This window comes from Geotrypetes seraphini, chromosome 5, assembly GCF_902459505.1.
Source record: "Geotrypetes seraphini chromosome 5, aGeoSer1.1, whole genome shotgun sequence".
NCBI classification, from domain to species: domain Eukaryota; kingdom Metazoa; phylum Chordata; class Amphibia; order Gymnophiona; family Dermophiidae; genus Geotrypetes; species Geotrypetes seraphini.
In genome coordinates, this window is record NC_047088.1 from 246,795,581 (window position 1) to 246,815,826 (window position 20,246).

General features: G+C 43.3%; 1 protein-coding gene across 4 annotated transcripts in view; it reads right to left on the bottom strand.

Annotated features, from left to right (window-relative positions):
• Positions 1-20,246, bottom strand: part of KALRN (kalirin RhoGEF kinase) — a 1,310,049-nt gene that overhangs the window by 587,403 nt on the left and 702,400 nt on the right. For all 4 annotated transcript variants that reach the window (XM_033944399.1, XM_033944394.1, XM_033944393.1 and 1 more), the window contains one exon: positions 5,187-5,378. In XM_033944399.1, the coding sequence (XP_033800290.1) occupies positions 5,187-5,378 (192 nt within the window). The remainder of the gene's footprint in view (positions 1-5,186; positions 5,379-20,246) is intronic.

Consider the following 20,246-nt stretch of genomic DNA (forward strand, 5'->3'; position numbering starts at 1 on the left):
GTGTATTCACTCCATAAGACACACCCACCTTTTCAACCCCCTTTTTGGGGGTGGAAAAAGTACGTCTTATGGAACAAAAAATACAGTACGTGAAACCATCGCAATGACTATTTGTGGTGCAGGGGTAAAATTCTGGAACTCACTTGTAGGGCAAATACAGCTCAAACCCTGCCATTATAGTCTGCATGGGAAACAATGTGTTTCCTTGCTGTGCATTACATGGAGCGCTCATTATAATAATAATGAGCTCCTTGTAATGCATTAGCATAGGATTCTCAGTGGCTGCTACAACAATCGGTAGCAGGCATGAAGACCCTTTCTGTGCATCGGCAGGACTGCTTTCCATGTCAGTAAGAGTGCTTTAACGACTCTTATTGCCATGGAAATCTTTTCAACAGCGGGGCTCCTGTCCTTTGCGCCCTTGAAACCGGATGGTATTCATTCATCAGCACTTTAAATTTGTTCAGGATCAAGGTTTCCACAGAGTGAAGGAGTAACCTAATGGCTAGTGCCGCAGAGTGTGGTCCTAGGGAACTGGGTTCAATTCCCACTGCAGCTCCTTGTGACCCTAGGCAAGTCACTTAACCCTCCATTGTCCCAGGTATGGCGGCGGGACTTGGGTAAGGACTTGGGGGACAATTTTAAGTTAAAAACCCTGAATCGAACTGCAGGCTTGGTACATAGTGCTGAGTTACGTGAATGTCACTTTCGCACTGTCCTGAGGGCCTTTGCTTCCCAGAGTCAGGCGTACCATATGGGTTGTATTGATACTCAATTATGCATCCGCTGTTCGGTGGAGGTAAATTCTTACTTTCATGGTATTTGGAGTTGTGAGGGGATTCAGACCTTCTGGACGGACATGGCCTCCTTTTTACAGGGCTTGTTGCAGACCCCTGTGCCAGTCTCCGTGCAGTCTATGCTGTTTGCCCATTTCTCTTTCTTGAATATGTACACTTCTTATGAAAAATTATTTCTGAGTAAATGTTTTATCTTGAGGAAGAAATGTATCTTGTGTTGCTGGCTTTCTTCTGAACCACCTTCTTTTTGGTATTGGAGGAATCGCCTTCATGAACTGCTGGGTTGGGAGGCCCGGTTGGCCTGTTCTTCTCGACGCCGGAGCAGAGACTTTGTTCACACTTGGACTCCGTATTTGAACATTTTGACTCCTGAGAGTCGTAGCCGTGTTTTGAATAGACTTCACCTTTGATTCTGTGCTTCTCAGTGTCTTTGCTGATCCCTGCCTCTGAGTTTCTGTATCTGTGGGGGGATGGGACGGGAGGGCGGGGGGTTGGGGCTTCTTTGCTGTGGGGTGGGGGTGAGGTGGGTCCGGGGAGGGCATAAGAGTCCAGCCCTCCGCGGTTGTTTGATGAAAATGTAAACCATAGTTATTCTTGCTGTTGTATTTCCTTCTGCTTAATAAAATAGATTTGAACATAAAAAATAAATAAATAAATAAATTTGGATCACAAGTCCACTAGGGACAGAGAAAGTAGCTGAATAGTAGTAGACATCAACTTGGCAAATTCATCAATGTAACTTTCAGCAAAAGCTTTTTCACCACAGATTTTGAAGTATTTAATACAACGATACCACTGAAATTCCTGCAGCCAATCTTCTGAATATTTACACTCACTGAATGCCTCACAATATGCCCAAATAGTGAAAAATGCCGTTCCAAAAAGATGCCATTGTGGGACATTGCCACAGAGCACGCGAGAACGTGTTAGGTCCCTGAGCACATTTAGTACAGGAAGGGGCGGTAACCAAGCCCGAATGAAAAGCCTGCACGTGCGTAAAGTATGCCCTATGTAAAACTCTATATGTGCCCAGATTTCTTTGATCCATGGTGCTAACGACAACATTAGTGCAGGACCTACACTCTGAACGGTGAGACCTTAACTAGAACTGTTACAGAACGGGACCTGGGAGTAATCAATAGTGAAGATATGAAGACGGCCAAATACGTGGAGAAAGCTTCATCCAAGGCTAGACAAATGCTGGGTTGCATCCGGAGAAGTTTCGTCAGCCGAAAGCCCAAAGTGGTAATGCTGTTGTACAGGTCCATGGTGAGACCACATCTGGAATATTGTGTTCAATTTTGGAGGCCACACTATCAAAAGGATGTGCTGAGAATGGAATAGGTTCAGCGAATGGCCACTAGGATGGTCTCAGGACTCAAGGATCTCCCATATGAAGAACACCTAGGTAAGTTGCAGCTATACACTCTCGAGGAACGCAGAGAGAGGGGAGACATGATAGAGACGTTCAAATATGTTACTGGCCTTATTGAGGTGGAAGAAGACATCTTTTTCCTTACAGGACCTACGGCGACAAGAGGGCATCCGCTAAAAATCAGAGGTGGGAGATTTCATAGTGACATTAGGAAGTATTTCTTCACCGAAAGGGTGGTTGATCGATGGAATGATCTTCCATTTCAGGTAGTAGAGGCCAACAGCGTGCTCAGTTTTAAGAATAAATGGGATAAACATGTGGATTCACTTCGAGGAAGTGCTTAGGGGGGGGTGGGTTATTCGAGTGGGCAGACTTGTTGGGCCGACAGCCCTTTTCTGCCATCCTACTCTATGTTTCTATGATCTGCAAAATAAGAAACTGCTTTAAAAAATACTGAGTAGAATCTGGGCTTAACAGGAGGGCAAGTCCCATGTCAGGATGTAACTAAGTCCAGATTTTACTGCGCGTTAGTGAAAGGGCTCCCAGGGTGTTCCCTTCAACCGCAAGATAATGGCGGAATAAAAATCACTAATGTAATGTAATGTAATACCACAGCTTGGGCGCCACCGAAAATATGGGGATCCCAAACAAGTCCTGCAATAAAAGTTCTAAGCTTTAAGAAAAAATTTGATAGGGTAACACCTCTTTATTTGCAATATCATTGGCTACCCGTTCGCTATAGAATTCAATTTAAAGCTCTATTCCTTGCGCATAGAGTTTTCTACTTTCTACAGCCTGCTTATTTACATTCGTATTTGATTCCTTACTCACCACTAAGAACCTTGAGATCTATAGAGCTAGGTGGGAGTCTACTCAAAATAAAGCGTTCTACTTTGCAGTTCCAAATTTATGGAACCATACGCCACGAGAGTTGAGATTAGAGGCAAATTTAAAATCTTTCAAAATTATGTTAAAAAATGGTTTTCTTATAAGAAGCATTCGGGCAAGATTTAAATCAATCCGATATTACTCACATATTCTAAATGTTCTAGAATGATATTCAGTCAGCAGTTTGGTGAAATTTTAAACTCTCAATGGTATTTTTATGGATTTTATTTAGGAGTGAATGCTTTTTGGTATGTTTGCTGTTTGTATGGAAAACAAGAAAAAACTGCAGACAGAACGTACAAGATGCAGGCTAGGGGGCTCATAATCGAAAGAGAAAAACGTCCAAAAACCGGCCTAAGTCGGCACTTGGACGATCATAAGTCAAAAACGTCCAAGTGCCGATAATAAAACCGGGTTTTGGATGTATTTAAAAATGACCTAGGCCTTCACAGCGCCGCTGAACAACCAAAGCTAAACGGGGCGTTTCAGTAGGAGTTGGGCGGGATGTGGGCTGACTTAGACTTAGTCGTACAGCATGTATAACCGAAAGTTTTACAACAGAGCCTAGATGGAACTTGGACGTTGTGACTTAGACCATGTAAAACATGGTCTAAGTTACAAAAACCCACCTAAAGTCACCAGATAAACACTGCAAACACATAAAACAGACCTCCCACACACTACCCCAGTGATCACCTTTAAAATTCAGCCTCCAGACCATCACCACCTGGCAGCCTGGCATAGGAAAACCTAGTCGTCCAGCACAGAGGTGGCTTAAGCTGTCTTGGGGGTGGGTTAGGGACTCATGGAGAGGAGGACCCATGCCCATAAGCCCCTGTAATCACTGCATTGATACTTAAACATGTGCACTCCTCTATACACCCCCAAAACCCTTTTTTACTGGCATATAAGTGGCTCCTGCAGCCATAAGGGCTATTAGGGTGGTAGATAAGTGGGTCTAGGGGATTCTGGAGGTGGTTTGTGGGGCTCACCGTGACTTATATGGGAGCTGTAGTGAGATGATGACATGGCACCCTTTTTGTGAAGTTCACCGCAGTGCCCTATAAGGTACCCCACTATTTAGGAGCCATGTCTGGGTGTTTAGTCCATCACTTTGCAGACCACTCCCACGTCCAACAGGTCTTGTTCTAGGGGTTTTTGACTTGGACGAAAAGTTGGATGAAAATGTGGTATAAAGATGGACGATTTAGCGACTTGGACGATCAGATTGACAGGCTGTATAGTTAGAAGATTTTCGAAACAAAAAAAATTTTGGAAGTATTTTTCGAAAATGTGTCCTAGGCTGTTTTTTACTTTGGACGACTTGCAACTTAGACGAAAACGGACTTAGGCGTTCCTTTCAATTATGCCCCTCAACTTTTATTATATCTATTATTAAATGCAGTTAATGTTATCACCACTTAACAAACCAAGGGACCCGACACGGTCCGTGTTTCGGTTAACACGCCTTCATCAGGGGTCCAAGGTTGATAAGCTTTGTAGCAAGTTTACACTGAGTCCGTTGGTCAGCGATCACCCTTGATTTACACAGGCTTATGACTAATGTTTATTTTTATTTGCGGTTTAATTTGAAACCTTATCAACCTTGGACCCCTGATGAAGGCGTGTTAACCGAAACACGGACCGTGTCGGGTCCCTTGGTTTGTTAAGAGGTGGTAACATTAACCGCATTTAATAATAGACATAATTAATATAGCCTGCATCTTGTACGTTCTGTCTGCAGTTTTTTTCTTGTTTTTCGTGTGTTGTTGTGTTTTCACTGCAGACTTTGTTGGATTTCTCTTTTTGTTGTTATGCTGTTTGGAGTTCTTTTTTTATATATATATATTTTACTTTACTTTTATTGTATTCTGTAAACCGCTTGGACCTGTGAAATGAACGAGCGGCATAACAAGATTAATAAGCCATCACCATAACCACTGATCGTCATCCAAATTTCTCTCTCCATGGTACTGCTGTAGGATGAGCTATCCACAAACAATGCTGAGGGGAAGAACTCAGGCTATGCATGTCCCTCTAACCCCCCTCCCCTCAATGATCTCGCAGATCAAACACCCGAATGAGAGTCCCACTCCCACACCCAGCCCTGACCCTTTTTTTCTTACCTCTTTGGTGTGCGTGTGGAAGGAGACGGACATATCCAGCAGGAGTTTGCGCTGCTCCACTCGGCGCACAAAGTCCTGGATGCGCACTTCGAGATGCCGCGCAGCCTTGTAGATCTCCTCGGGGTCACATTCCCCGGTCTGAGCCAGCTGCTCGGCCGCCTCTAGCAGCTTGTCGGCATTGGTGTAGGTATTCTGCCGGCAAAGGGAAACAAGGAGGAGTCACGTGAGACCTCTGGAAACAAGTCATTTACCAGCTTTTGAAAGGAGGACTCATCGGGGGGGGGGGGGGGGGAGGGAGGAGCTGCCCTGCATCCCAGGGGTCATTAGAAACCCGGTACAGATCAGACAGTGACAGCCAGGAGAGGGCTTTTGGTTTCTCTCTGCAAAATCCCTACAATTCTCTCTGGGGGATGTGACAGCAAGTGATGTGAACCGCTTTGAAGAGAAGGGACGTCTCTTTTAGGCGATCCACAGCAACCCTGCAAACATTTTTCTGCCTACTGTCTCAACCCGCAGAGCTGCCAGCATTTCCCTTGTTTCTAACAGGGTCTTTGAAGTCTGATCTTGATAAATCGGACATCTTCCTGTTCTTGTCTCCCCTCTCTTATCGTGCTAGTATGACCCGTGCTTTATTTATGTGAGAGAGAAGCTGCTGGTGGGGGCTGCTGAAATGGCTTTAGCCCGTGCGAGCGTCTTTCTGACTAAATTGCCCAGTGAACAGAAAAAAGAGGCTAAATCCGAGTCCAAAGAAAGCTTAGGTGTGGCAGGAGCGCACAGTTCTGGAAGCTGTACAGAAAGGTAGGTACAAATAAAAACGAGCAGACCTAAACCACTTCAAACACGTGTAGCTCTAGGGAGGGGTGCACAGTGCTTCCTGCGACCCACACTGCTCCCCAGATGGAGGCAAAGAAGGGTCATGACTGTCATGGTATGCATTTAGAGGCACTCCTTCCGAGAGAAAGTACAGCAGCACAGTTCTGGCTGCCAGAGATGCAGCAATCTGCGTGATGTTAACAAAAAAAAAAGGTAACCAACCTCTTCCATATGCATAGAGGTTTCTTTAAGCCATGCAGGAGACATGGCCACAGTAGCTTTATTTAATCTCTATAGAAAACACTTTACAATGTCCATCCTCACTGAACTTAGCTCATGCAACGTGAACATTTCTCACTAGCCCTGATTAGTGAATGCTGCTCTATGCCACATGCCTCTGCTTCACGTTTATCTGGTCTGTCTGAGTAAACAGAGTGTGGCGCAGTGGTTACGGTTATAACCTCACCACCCTGAGGTTGTGGGTTCTAACTGCTCCTTGTAACCCCGGGCAAGTCACTTAATCTCCCCATTGCCCCAGGTACATTAGATAGATTGTAAGTCCACCAGGACAGACAGGGAGAAATGTTTGAGTACCTGAATAAATTCATGTAAACCATTCTGAGTTTCCCCTGGGAGAACAATATAGAAAATTGAATAAATAAATAGTGTGAGAAGTGTCAGCCTCTGATAGCTGGTATTGTGACATCATAATGCCTCATTCCACCAATGCCTAAGAGCCAACCTCATCAGTGATGTCACAATGGCTTGATTGTCCTATACTTAACTCACCTTTACTGCATTTTGATTTCTAGAGTGGAGCAGTGGTTAAAGCTACAGCCTCAGCTCCCTGAGATTGTGGGTTCAAAGTAAATGACGGTAGATAAAGACCTGAACGGTCCATCCAGTCTGCCCATTAGTTATACCCATTAAAAAATACATGATTAGACTAATTTGTCTCTTCTTTGGTAATGCTGAAGTTGCTGTCCAAGCTCACTCCAGCCTATCCAACCATCCTGTTTGCAGGAGATCTACCAGAAAGTCTGGCCAGTAACATCCTCATGTTCCAAGTTAGTGGAGTTCCCATTGATGCCCTCCCCATCCCATCCTACACCAAATCACCACATATGGGACACAGACCATACAAGTCTGACCATGCAGTCTGTCTGCCTTAGTGCTTTACTGTATACCATTCATTTTCTAATTAGAGATCCTTTGTATTTTTCTGACACTTTTTTGAATTCCATCATCGTTTTCCTCTCTACCACTTCCCTCGGGAGGGCCTTTCAAGAATCTACCACCTGATTCATCATGAGTTCTCGCCATCGGGCTCTCTACGTCTTTACCATTTAATTCCTTTCTTTAGCCCCCATCAACCTTTCTTCCTTTCCTGAAAACACTGAGACAGAAACTACCCATTGTCTGTCCCTTCCACACTCACAGTCTCTTCCTACCTGACTACTTACCTTCTCTATGGTCATCCTGCTCACCTCTCACATCCTCAAGCTATCATGTTCCACTACAACTGTTCCTGCCTGCATAAATGCTTTGATAAAAACAAAACTCTCACTGGGCCCCTACCATCCCGGCTAACCATCATTCCATATCCCCCCTCCCTTGCTTAAATTTTGTCAGTCAAGAAACACGTGATTTATGGCCACGTAAATGGCGGCCCAAAGTTCGGTACCAGTGTTGAGGTAAGTTCTGAAGGTGACTTGGCTTTCAGGATAACTTATACAGCTAACTCTAGCTGAGTTAATTGTGACTCTAACGGCCTCTTTTACAAAGCCGTGCCTCAAAGCCCTTTAAATCTCTGTGGGCTTCGGGACCGTTAGCGCAGCGTAGCCGCTAGCGCGGCTTTGTAAAAGAGGCTGTAAATGGTTAAATTATTAGTTTCAAGCTATACATATATATTTAGCCAAGCAACTTATGTTTTTCAATCAGCTGAATATAACCCATGTTAATTCCTAAAAGAAAGGCAATTTTCTTGGGCTTAAGTTATAAAGAACTGCCATGTTCAAAATACGTATTTTATATTGCATCTTTCCTATGACATGAACTTTTGTTTACTGTGTAAAAAATGAACTGCTGATGAATTGTTAGATACAAATAGATTTGGTATTATTTGTCATGTGAGCTTTAATTCAGTAATTGTTTCATTTCTCAGGATTACAGACTATGTCTGGGCTTGTTTTAGGGCAGGTGTTCTTAGGAATTCAATCCTAAATTATGAAGTAGGGAGGGTAAAATCAAGGGGGGGGGGGTAGGTCATTAGAGTGGGCAGACTTGTTGGGCTATGGCCCTTTTCTGCCGTCATCTTCTATGTTTCTATGTTTCTAAGTATGACAGACAGATCACACTGAATATTCACATAGACACATGATGGCAGATAAAGATCAAATGGCCCATCCAGTCTGCCCTTCCACAGCATCACCTATCTCCTCCTCTCCCTAAGAGGTCCCACATGCCTGTTCCATGCTTTCTTGAATTCAGACACAATCCTTGTCTCCACCACTTTCACTGAGAGCCCATTCCATGCATCTACCATCCTTTCTGTAAAAAAAAGTATTTCCTCAGATTACTCCTGAGCCTATGACCTCTTAACTTCAAACCATATCCTCTCACTCTGGAGCTTCCATTCAGCTGAAAAAGACTGATCTCATGCCTTTTTATGCCACGTAGGTATTTGAGCATCTCTATCATATCTCACCTCTCCTCCAAATTATACAGATTGAGATCTTTAAGCCTGTCCTCATAGGCCTTATGATGAAGACCACACACCATTTTAGTAGCCTTCCTCTGGACCAACTCCATCATTTTAATATCTTTTTGAAGGTGCGATCTCCAGAATTGTACACAATATTCTAAATGAGGTCTCACCAAAGTCTTATACAGGGGCATCAATACCTCTTTCCTACTAGCCATACCTTTCCCTATGCAACCTAGCATCCTTCTAGCTTTCGCCGTCACCTTTTCAACCTGTTTGGCCACCTTAAGATCATCACATACTATCACACCCAAGTCTTGCGTCTCTTTTGTGCACAAAAGTTCTTTACATCAGAAAGTGGAAAAGAAAGTATCCTTAGAACTTCGCCCTAGAATAAAATATAATGAGCAAATGCCATTTCATTCTAAGGTTGCAATTTTGTTGAGCGGTTCAAATAACAGACTTGAGCATCCAGATCCGCACAAACCATTTTTCTGTTAATCTCATTAGTGGTAGCTAGAAGGTTTTAGCCCAGCTTTCTAGTAATTTACTGGAGCCTGTATCCACCCCATCTCTCATCTGTGCCAATGGAAGCTGAAGAGAAATTGTGCTTCCCAGTAACAAGAGGTGAAGTATTGAATCACTCTCTCTTGCTCTCGGAAGTCGCTAGAGGATCAGAATTGCCCTGGTCCTGAATTTTAGCTCCCAATAGGCAAATGACGGCAGTGGCAGCTGGAGAAGAAAGGGAATAAATTTGAGCAGGAAAGCTATAGAAATGAAATATGTCCCCACGGTCGAGAGCTAGAGGGTACTCTGGAAAGATTACGGGCCTGATTTACTAAGGCTTTTCTCACATTCACTGCCATGACGTCTACCATTCGTCAACCGAGACTATTCCTGTGAAAAGCCCCCATTTCTTCTTCTATGCAGACCTAGGTGTATAAAGACCTCATGTTTTCTTTGATCATAATAATAATAAAATATCGATTTAGTCTAATATCTAAACTAGAGGGTCCACTAAGACAGAAACAAGGGAATCTCGTATTTCTCTGAAATGTATGTTTTGAGGACTACTCTGTACATAAGAGCTGTATGACCTTTAATTTGATGATCTTTGCTTTTGGGTTTTTGGTCAGCCTTGGGAAATAGAAATGTTATTTCACTATGTATTTATTATATTTATTTTGTGATAGCTAACCCCCCACCCTCCTGTAAATGCTGCTTTTTTGGCTAGTTGTAAAAGTGGACTTGCTAAACTATTTCTCCAATTCCTTCTCCATCCATCTGTTCAATTTCCCTCTTTGGTAAATTTAGATCTACTTTTAAATCTTTCATAACTTGAGAAGCAAGGAGAAGACTGTGGCCTCCTTTTACAAAGCTGCAGCAGTAATCCCTCTGGTGCTCAAAGGAATTTAATGAGGATCAGAGCATTTGCCGTGCGGCCAAAAGCGACCCGCACGGTCTTAACGTCTGTGCTTTGTGCATCTGAAAGGTTTAGAAAGGTACAAAGGGGCATCGATGCTGGAAAGTCGAGATTCTGACTGCCTGAGGGGAAGTGGAAGGAGAAATGCTATTATCATGCAATCATATTTTTTTCATTCCACAATTACTTTTGAATAAAATTTTTAATTGTTGCCTACCTCTAAAATCTCTCCCTATATAAAAGAAATAAACATGCACTTCTGTACAGCAAGGAAAGTGCTCACTATTGATAAACAGAATTAAATCCTAATTAAACAGGAAGGAAGGGTGGTCTAGGGCTTAGAAACCTGTTTCCCAAACCAGTCCTGCAGGCATCCTAACCATTCAGGCTTCCTGGAAAGTCTCATTGAAGACGCAAGAAACAGATTTGTATATGCTAAGGGCTCCTTTTACTAAGGTGCGCTAGCGTTTTTACCGCGCGCTGCATTGCTGTGCGTGCTAACCCCGTGCTACGCGCCAAGAACTAACGCCCGCTCAATGCTGGTGTTAGCGTCTAGCGTGCACGGCAATGCAGCTCATGCTAAAACCACTGGCTCAGCTTAGTAAAAGGAGCCCTAAGTCTTCAATGTGTGCAAATCTATCTTGAGCATTACAGATACCCGAAATCCAGATGTGGCTCTGCGACAAGAGTTGAGAACCACTGGCTTAGAATACTACCTATTCCCACATAGAACAAAATAAGCTACTATCTTTTTCTAAACCATATTTACTATACCCATCGCCCCAGGTATAATGGGTAGAATGTGAGCCCACCAGGACAGATAGGGGAAAATGCTTTGAGTACCTGAATATAAACCACTTAGGCTAAATAAATAAATAAATTATAAGGCTAAAAAGAAAGCAATGCTTTTTGTGGCTCTATAAGACTAGAGTGACACAAGTTCAGTGCATCTGGCATAAAATTTAGATCAAAGAACGACATTGTGGAGCATGGGCCATCCGTAAACAAGGAAAGTGAAAGCTTAAATGCCAATTAACCACCAGAAGCAAATAAAGATCAAAATGGCCAATTCAGTTTGCCCAGCAGCAGACGGGTTACTTTTATGTAGACATATTTTTTCACAAAGAATCAGGAACCTACTTCCTCTTCCACCATGTCCTTTATACGCATATGATTTAGTTTTCAACACGTCACCTCAACTTTCACGTTATGCCACCAGGCTCTAAAACAGGGGGTCCTGAAATCCTTTCCTCAAGGTCCACAACCCAGCCTGGGTTTCAGGATTTTTCACAATGAAAATGTATAAGATCTATTTGCATTTGCTGCTTCTACTGCATGCAAAATATTCATTGTAGAAATCCTGAAAACCAAGTTGGGCTCTGAATCTTGACGACCCCCCTGCTCTAAAGATCACCTTAATGTAAAGGTTATTAAAGAAAAGAAAGGAATGTTCACATGGAAAGAACATTTGGAGGCAAACAAAAGAGGATCATAATATATATCCAAAAAGAAAGAGAAAAAAAAACAACAATCCAGCCATCACAAGAATTTTATTTTTTAAATATAATTTCTATTTAGGAGTGATATTGAACCCTCAGAGGTAAGTGGCCTAGGAAGTTGCTTCCAGCCGCAGGATGAAATAACCCTGGATATTCAATGGCGGGGTATGTGTGGCTTTCAGCATTGAATATCCAGGTATGACCACCAACCCGGAAGTTAACCGGGAACCAGATGATATTCAAACCGGTGCCCAGTTAATTTGCTGCAAAAAACTTAGGACATCTGTTTTGCTGTCTTTACGCAATTATTTTGTCTGTTAGCAGACTGAATATTGCTGCTAACTGGCTAATTTTATGACCCTCCCCTAACCTAGCTGGTTAGGGATAGCTGGTTAGCAGGGATATTCAGCGTCACTAACCGGTAAGTGCTGCTGAAGTCCCCAGAGAGCTCTACACAAGCAATTGAAAGAGCTAGAAGTCTCTCCTGGCTGTTTAAATCACTTTGAATAGTATCCCTCGGTGAAGATATAGCATTAGCTTAGCTGAGAGAATATCAGTACCGTATTGTAGAGCCAGTGGCATAGCAAGGAAGGTTGGCACCCGGATGGTGGCACCTGGCATCACCGCGCCGTGTGCCCCTGAACTTTGCTTGAGCACCCCGCCCACCACTCTTCTCCACCGCTTGAGCGCCCCCCCTCCCCGCTGTTTGGGCGCCCACTGCGTACTTCTTGAAACGTTTGCCGGCATGAGCAGAATCTTCCACCTGCTGCTCGCGCTGGCCTCAGCTCCCGTCTGTTGTCACATCCTGGTCGGAGCATTTAGCGCCTGAGCTGTGGTAGACACGTCTACCACGGTTTAGTAAAAAGACGGCTTAAGAACATAAGAACATAAGCAGTGCCTCCGCCGGGTCAGACCATAGGTCCATCCTGCCCGGCAGTCCGCTCCCGCGGCGGCCCAAACAGGTCACGACCTGTCTGAATCACCAGAAGGGGCTCCCTTGCCACCTTGGTTTCTCATTGAAGTCCTATCTTCCCATCGAAGTCCTAACCCTCCGGTCTTGCACATGCACGACCTGGTTGGGTTTCTATACTTGTGTTACATCCCAGCTCCTCCCTCAGTATCCCACGATCCCTTTATCCCTCAGGAATCCGTCCAATCCCTTTTTGAATCCCTGTACCGTACTCTGCCTGATCACTTCCTCCGGTAGCGCATTCCAAGTGTCCACGACCCTTTGGGTGAAAAAAAACTTCCTTGCATTTGTTTTGAACCTATCTCCCTTCAGTTTCTCCGAATGCCCCCTCGTACTTGTTGTCCCCTTCAGTCTGAAGAATCTGTCCCTATCCACCCTCTCTATGCCACTCATGATCTTGAAGGTCTCTATCATATCTCCCCTGAGCCTCCTTTTTTCCAGAGAGAAGAGCCCCAGCCTATCCAACCTCTCGGCGTATGGGCAGTGTTCCAGCCCTTTTACCAGTTTCGTTGCTCTCCTTTGGACTCTCTCAAGTACCGCCATGTCCTTCTTGAGGTGCGGCGACCAATACTGAACGCAGTATTCCAGATGTGGACGCACCATCGCTCGATACAATGACATGATGACTTCCCGCGTCCTGGTTGTTATGTCCCTCTTTATGATGCCCAGCATCCTGTTGGCTTTTTTCAAGGCTGCTGTGCACTATGCAGATGGCTTCAGTGATGCATCCACCAGCACACCCAAGTCTCTCTCAAGTCTGCTGTCTCCCAACAATGCCCTCCCCAATTTGTAGTTGAACAACGGGTTCTTTTTCCCTATATGCATGACCTTGCATTTTTCCACGTTAAAGCGCATTTGCCATTTGTTTGCCCAGTCTTCCAGCTTGTCCAGGTCCCTTTGCAGGTCCTCACACTTCTCCCTGGACCTAACTCTGCCGCACAGTTTGGTATCGTCTGCAAATTTTATAACCTCGCACTTTGCCTCCTTTTCCAGGTCATTGATAAATATGTTGAAGAGTAATGGTTCCATCACCGATCCCTGTGGCACACCGCTTGTGACTCCCCGCCAGTCAGAATATTGGCCCTTCACTCCAACCCTCTGCAGTCTACCCGACAACCAGTGCTTGATCCATCTGTGCACATCCCCTCCCACCCCGTGGTTCCACAGCTTCCTAAGCAGCCTTTCATGTGGCATCTTGTCGAAAGCCTTTTGAAAATCGAGGTAAATGATGTCTATGGGTTCCCCATTGTCCACCCGACTGCTTATTCCCTCAAAGAAGTACAGAAGGTTCGTTAGGCACGACCTTCCCTTACAGAATCCGTGCTGGCTTGTTCTCAGTAGGCCATTCCTCTCGATGTGCTCGCAAATGCCGTCCTTGATCATAGCTTCCACCATCTTCCCTATAATTGAAGTCAGGCTCATCGGCCTGTAGTTCCCGGGGTCACCCCTCGATCCCTTCTTGAAGATAGGTGTGACATTCGCCAATTTCCAGTCCTCTGGTACCTCACCAGTTTTCAAGGATAGGTTGCAAACATGCTGGATTGTGCCCGCTATTTCTTGTCTTAGTTCCTTCAGAACCCTTGGGTGGATCCCGTCCGGGCCCGGTGATTTACCGCATTTTAACCTGTCTATCTGTTTGAGGACATCCTCCTTACTTACCTCTATGTGCTCCAATTTTTCGGCCTGTTCCCCACTCATGAGCTCCTCTGAGTCCGGTATATTAGATGTGTCTTCGCTCGTGAAAACCGACGAGAAGAACGTGTTCAACCTCTCAGCTACCTCTTTATCCTCCTTAATCACTCCCTTCCTATCCCCATCGTCGAACGGCCCCACCTCCTCTCTCGCTGGTCGCTTCCCCTTTACGTAACTGAAGAATGCCTTGAAGTTTTTCGCCTCCCTGGCCAGCCCCTCTTCATATTCCCCTTTCGCTTTTCTAACCTCTCGGTGGCATTCCTTTTGGCATTTCCTGTGCGCCTGGTGATTTTCCTCCGTTGGGTCCTTTTTCCATCTCCGGAAGGATACTTTTTTGTCACTTATTGCCCTCTTTACTTCAGTTGACATCCAAACCGGGTCCTTTGATCGCTTGTTCTTGCAGCCTTTCCTGAAACTGGGGACGTACATTCTTTGTGCTTCCTGCAGGGTGTCCCTGAATAGGGTTCAGGCGCTTCCCACAGTCTCCATCCTAAAGATGTTTCTATAAAGGCTTAAATCCTTTATAGACTGCAAACATCCAAAAGTATAGGACAGTGCTTCCCAACCCCTCTTGAAGGTGTAGGGTCATGAAATGGTTAACTGTTGTTTAAAATATTGCTCTGGCCTACATAGTTGAAAACAGTGTACAATCTACTGACCTCATCTGCCTGAAATGTATGTCCCTGCCTTACCACATTGTAAGCTAAATAGATAAGAGTTTGAGCCATGATGTACCCTGCTCTCCTGAACATGTAACATTTAGAACTGTAAGAGTTAGATAAGTGTCCTGCTAGTGACCTGCTAGTGTGAGCTTAGAACCAATGAGTGTTAAGAAAAGCTTTTTCTAGAATTCAGTTGTATAGCCAGAAAAATGAATAAATATCTCTGTAACTTCCTGGTTACAGCACTTCTGAGCCAGCTTGGAGCTCAGGGGTCCAGCATGCTGTAATAAACCTCTTGTACTTTCTTCACGCCTCTGACTTTGCGTGTCCAAGTGACCTTTCAAAGGTACAATCTAGCCAATCAGGTTTTCAGGATTACTACAAAGAATATGCACACAGTAGTTTTGCATACAACGGGTCTCTATTATATGTACATTTCTCATGCATATTCATTATGGTGAGCCTGAAAATCCAGCGGGCCAAGGGTGCCTTCGGGGACAGGGTTGACTTGACAGCACAGTGGGTTGATACACTTCCCAGCAGAAATCTGTAAATGCTAGTTTACAATCAAAATATACCTCAGTAGCTTCACATTTCTAATGCACCTTTGTCTCCATTGCAGTTTCTCACTGTTTAAATCTGTGCTCAAGAGAGCTGGACTAGATTTAAGCTGGATTAGCAGAGCTGTCTGGGGAAGCCTGTACCCCTGCTGTGTTCCCGTCAGTGATATTAGTTCCTTAGATTTCATTAGCACTACAGTTCACTTGAGAAATAAAAATGGACAGTGGAGCTTATTAGATATAGAAATCAATTTTGTTCATATAATTTCCAGTGCACTTGAGTTGGTCTTCTGGTTTATCCATCAAATCAACTTTTTTTTTTTTTTCCAAGGGTTAAGACCTCAAAGAACAGATGGTTGTTCGCCAGGCACAAGAACGCAATCTCAGACCACAAAATTCTGCAAACTATGTGTACACGTTCACAGCAACTCAATTCCATTTCTGGTCCATGCCAGGCTCTTCAGATGAATCCTGCTTTGAATCTGATGCTAGTTCAAACCTCGGAGACCTGTACAAGGGGTTACTGAAACGTTCTCAGCCCAACCAAGAAGAGAATGACGTGGATATGGTTCAATGAATAATCTGAAACAATGCCAAAACATAGAATTTTGTTTCTGCAAATTGGCACTTGTTTTTTTTTTGTTTTTTTTTTAGTATGGATTAAGAAACTGTGCTCCAGATTCCAGCCCACATTCTTAATGCCCAGCTCTGTCCAGTTAGGATTCTTAGCATCTTCCTCTAGAATCCTTAAAAAAATGGGGAATTGAGGATATGCATCCAATTAGTTAACATTCCTTATATTTAGGGCTCCTTTTACGAAGCCGCGTTAGCAGTTTAACGCACGTAATAGTGCGTGCTGATTTGCCGGCTGCGCTAGCTACTACCGCCTCCTCTTGAGCAGGCTACCGTGGGGTTAGCGCATGCTAAAAATGCGCGCGCGATAAAGCCGCTAATGCGGCTTCGTAAAAGGTGCCCTTAGTCTGCTCCAAATCTATTTATTGTGTATTAACCTAAGAATTAACGGACATAGTCACTTTACATGCATTAAAACATTTCTCATGTGCAATAAAATTTTAAGAGAAAACCAAAAAAAACCCCACACTTCTGTGGAGTGACGATGTTCCTAAATGGACTTTATTTGAAAGTGTCAAAGTTCCAAAGGCACTGAAATCATCCACATATAATAATTCCATCCACATAAAAGTAAATCATCCACAGAAGAGCCTTAAAGGACCTAGTCCGCTAGGGATATAGGACCCAACATGGTCCGCGTTTCGACAAAAAGTCTTCTTCAGGGGTCCCTGGGGGTCCTAAAAAGGTGAATACGTGGGACACATAAAAGCCTTAAAGGACCTAGTCCGCTAGGAATATAGGACCCAACACGGTCCACGTTTCGACAAAAAGTCTTCTTCAGGGGTCCCTGGGGGTCCTATAAAGGTGAGTACGTGGGCAACAATTGTGTGGTGAGCCGGAAGTGAGACACTGCTTGCATTTGCAATGGATTTTAACACAGACGTAAAACAAACAAAAAAACCCTTCAAAATTGGGAAGAAAGAGCCAAAGTCCAAAAGTAAACCACAAATGTTTCCCTGGCATATCTCTAAGGGTATGAATACCAGGCTATAAAGATAGTCTGTGGCTCCCCGCTAAGGACTGCATATACTGAGTTACAGTGAAAGGAGGTGGGCAAATAAACTAAGAGATGCGAATGAAAGATACAACATCAGAGCCTCAGAACGGACCTATTTTTATTCACCTGAAAGCCCAAATGAGCTGAAGGAAATAAGGAAGTGGGTGGGTTTAAGACAGGAGAAAAAAGGAGGAAGGCCATCCCTACCCCGCCAACTGTACACAAAATCGCTAGAGCATCAACAAAGTTCATTTCTATTAAAATGAATTTCGGCTAACATGAACTGCTGCTTCACAAAGAAATTAAATCTATTGTGTAGCATATCATCTCCCTCCCCCATACTCAACAAATGTTCTCACCAGATTTCTGTCATTAGCATCTTATGCACAGCCCAGGATGGCTGAAAGTATATCAGATCCTAGATTTGCAAAACAATTCCACAGTATGAAAGGTAGTTGAGATACACTTCTCCTTCCGTATTCGCGTTTTCAGCAATCGCGGTTTCGATTATTCATGGTTTTTAGCTTGCTGGCTCCTCCCCCCAAATTACGTCAGCTGGCGTAGAGAAATCGCTGATTCCAAGCGTTTACAGAGAAAATCGCTGATTCTCAGCACTTTCTTCACCGTGGTTTGCCTCTCCTTCAGGAACAGGCCAGGCCTCCCACCATGTTTATTCACGGTTTGACCATATTCACGATGGTTTTTAATAGAAAATGGCGAATAACATATGAAAAAGTTATTCACGGTTTTTCTGTATTTGCAGGTCTGTTAATCCCCTATCACAGCGAATACGGAGGGAGAAGTGGACACTGCTACAACCAAACTTCAAAATCTGACTGTGTCTTGCCCCCTCTAACACAAATTTCAAGGACCAGTTGCCCAGCTGACAGTAGTTTGTAATTGTGGAACGTTGCTTTTGTCCTGCTACATTGGCAGTATATGCGCAGGGACCACAGGACAATGCATTAGGACCTGAATAAATGCATGTAAACCGTTTTGAGCTCCCCTGGGAGAATGGTATAGAAAATTGAATAAATAAAAATAAATAAATAAATTTATAGCAGGAGGTAAAAAAAAAGTGCTGCTACTCCACATGAGCATGCATCATCCCCCCCCCAAAAAAAAAAAAAAGTTTATAAATAAAATATAAAAAAAGCACTCCATTCAAAATAGGAAAGACAAAAAAGGAATACATGTTACATTATAAGTGTTTTAAAAAGACACTTAAAAAGTGTCTTAAAAAGACACTTAAAATAAATCCAACAGCTTTTCAAATGTTCTCTATCTGCCGCTTTTCCAGGAAACGTACCGCCGAGCTGAAATCTTTCAGTAAATATAACTTCTGATAAACAGAGATCATTCCTGAATGATTCCCCACAATAAAAGGTCTTAAGGCAGGTCTTAAATGCCTATATAGTTACTTCTAATCTAATGTCCTGAGGTAGATGATTCCATAATTGGGGACGCTTTATTTCTTGTTGATTCCCACTTGGCTCTCTTGGCCGCAGGGAGAACCAGCCTATTATCCTGCATCGATCTTAATATTCTCCTGGGAGAGTAAGGGATTCTTAACGAATGTAAATATACAAGGTTGCTGATGATAAAGAACCTGATGAATCAAAATAAGAGTTTTAAATTTTATCCTATAACAAATAGGCAACCAATGATATTTCTTTTTTTTTTTTGTAAATCTTTTTTTTTTTTCAATTATTAACAGTGCAATACAGTGAATTTAAACATAAACGAATCAAACCAATGATATTTCAAAAACAGAGGTGTAACCCTATCAAATTTCTTCTTAAACCCAGAATTTTGATTGCAGTATTTTGAATTATGTGTATTCTCCAAAAATTACCTTCTACCATACCCATGTAAATGATGTTACAATAATCCAACTTGGAGATCAATAATGCATGGATAAGAGTATGTAGATTATGTTCTGAAACTAATCCCCTATAGATCGTAACTTTCTCATAGTATGAAAACTTGATTTAATTATGTTCGAAATTTGGCAATCAAAACTTAATTTTTAGTCAATAATGACTTCCAAATATTTAAAGGTAGACACAAGTGGGGTACTCTGTCCTAAGATGTTACTATCCTTTGGTTGAGGAGCATGACCTGTAATCCACAAAGATGTACATTTTTCCACATTCAAGACTAACCTATGGTTTCTTAGCCATTCATTAATGGATCAGTAACCCTTCTCGGATTGGATTTAAATCGATGTGAACTGGATCAATTTTAGCAACAAGCAGAATATCGTCTGTATAGGTAGGGAGAACAAGCGGGCACTCTCTAAAATTAAAAGGGGATAGATTCTGTAAGAACATAAGGAAGTTCTTCTTCACCCAGAGAGTGGTAGAAAACTGGAACGCTCTTCCGAAGTCTGTCATAGGGGAAAATACCCTCCAGGGAATCAAGACAAAGTTAGACAAGTTCCTGCTGAACCAGAACGTACGCAGGTAGGGCTAATCTCAGTTAGGGCACTGGTCTTTGACCAGAGGGCCACCGCATGAGCAAACTGCTGAGCACGATGGACCACTGGTCTGACCCAGGAGCGGCAATTCTTATGTTCTTATACCCAAAATCCCAACTCCTGGATGACTGTAATCAATGGTGCAATACAAATATTATACAACATTGGGGACAATGCCAATCCCTGTGGTACACCATATGACAACTGGAAAGTTCTTGAAACTCCTTTTTTTCCTTTAACCGAAAAATCCTATTTTGCAAGTATGATCTGAACCACTTTAACACTGTAGTGGATAATCCAATGACTTGTCGTCTACTGATTAAACAGTTCATGATCTATCAGATCGGACGCCGCGGTCAAGTCAAGTGAAATTGCTAAAGCCAGATCTAGCATCTCTAAATTTTCACTAAGAAAACAAGCCATAAGTGTTTCCGTACTATGACATTTACGGAATCCTGCTTGTCTAGGATGGAGTACATTCGTTTTCCCGATAAAATCCTGAAGCTGTCCCAACACTATATATATAATGCATATTTCCCACCTGTGAAGGCTGAAACTCAAACCCGTGTTAGAGACATAGGAATAGGTCATTAAAACAAAGGGGTCGATATTCAGCCTCCGAGCTCAG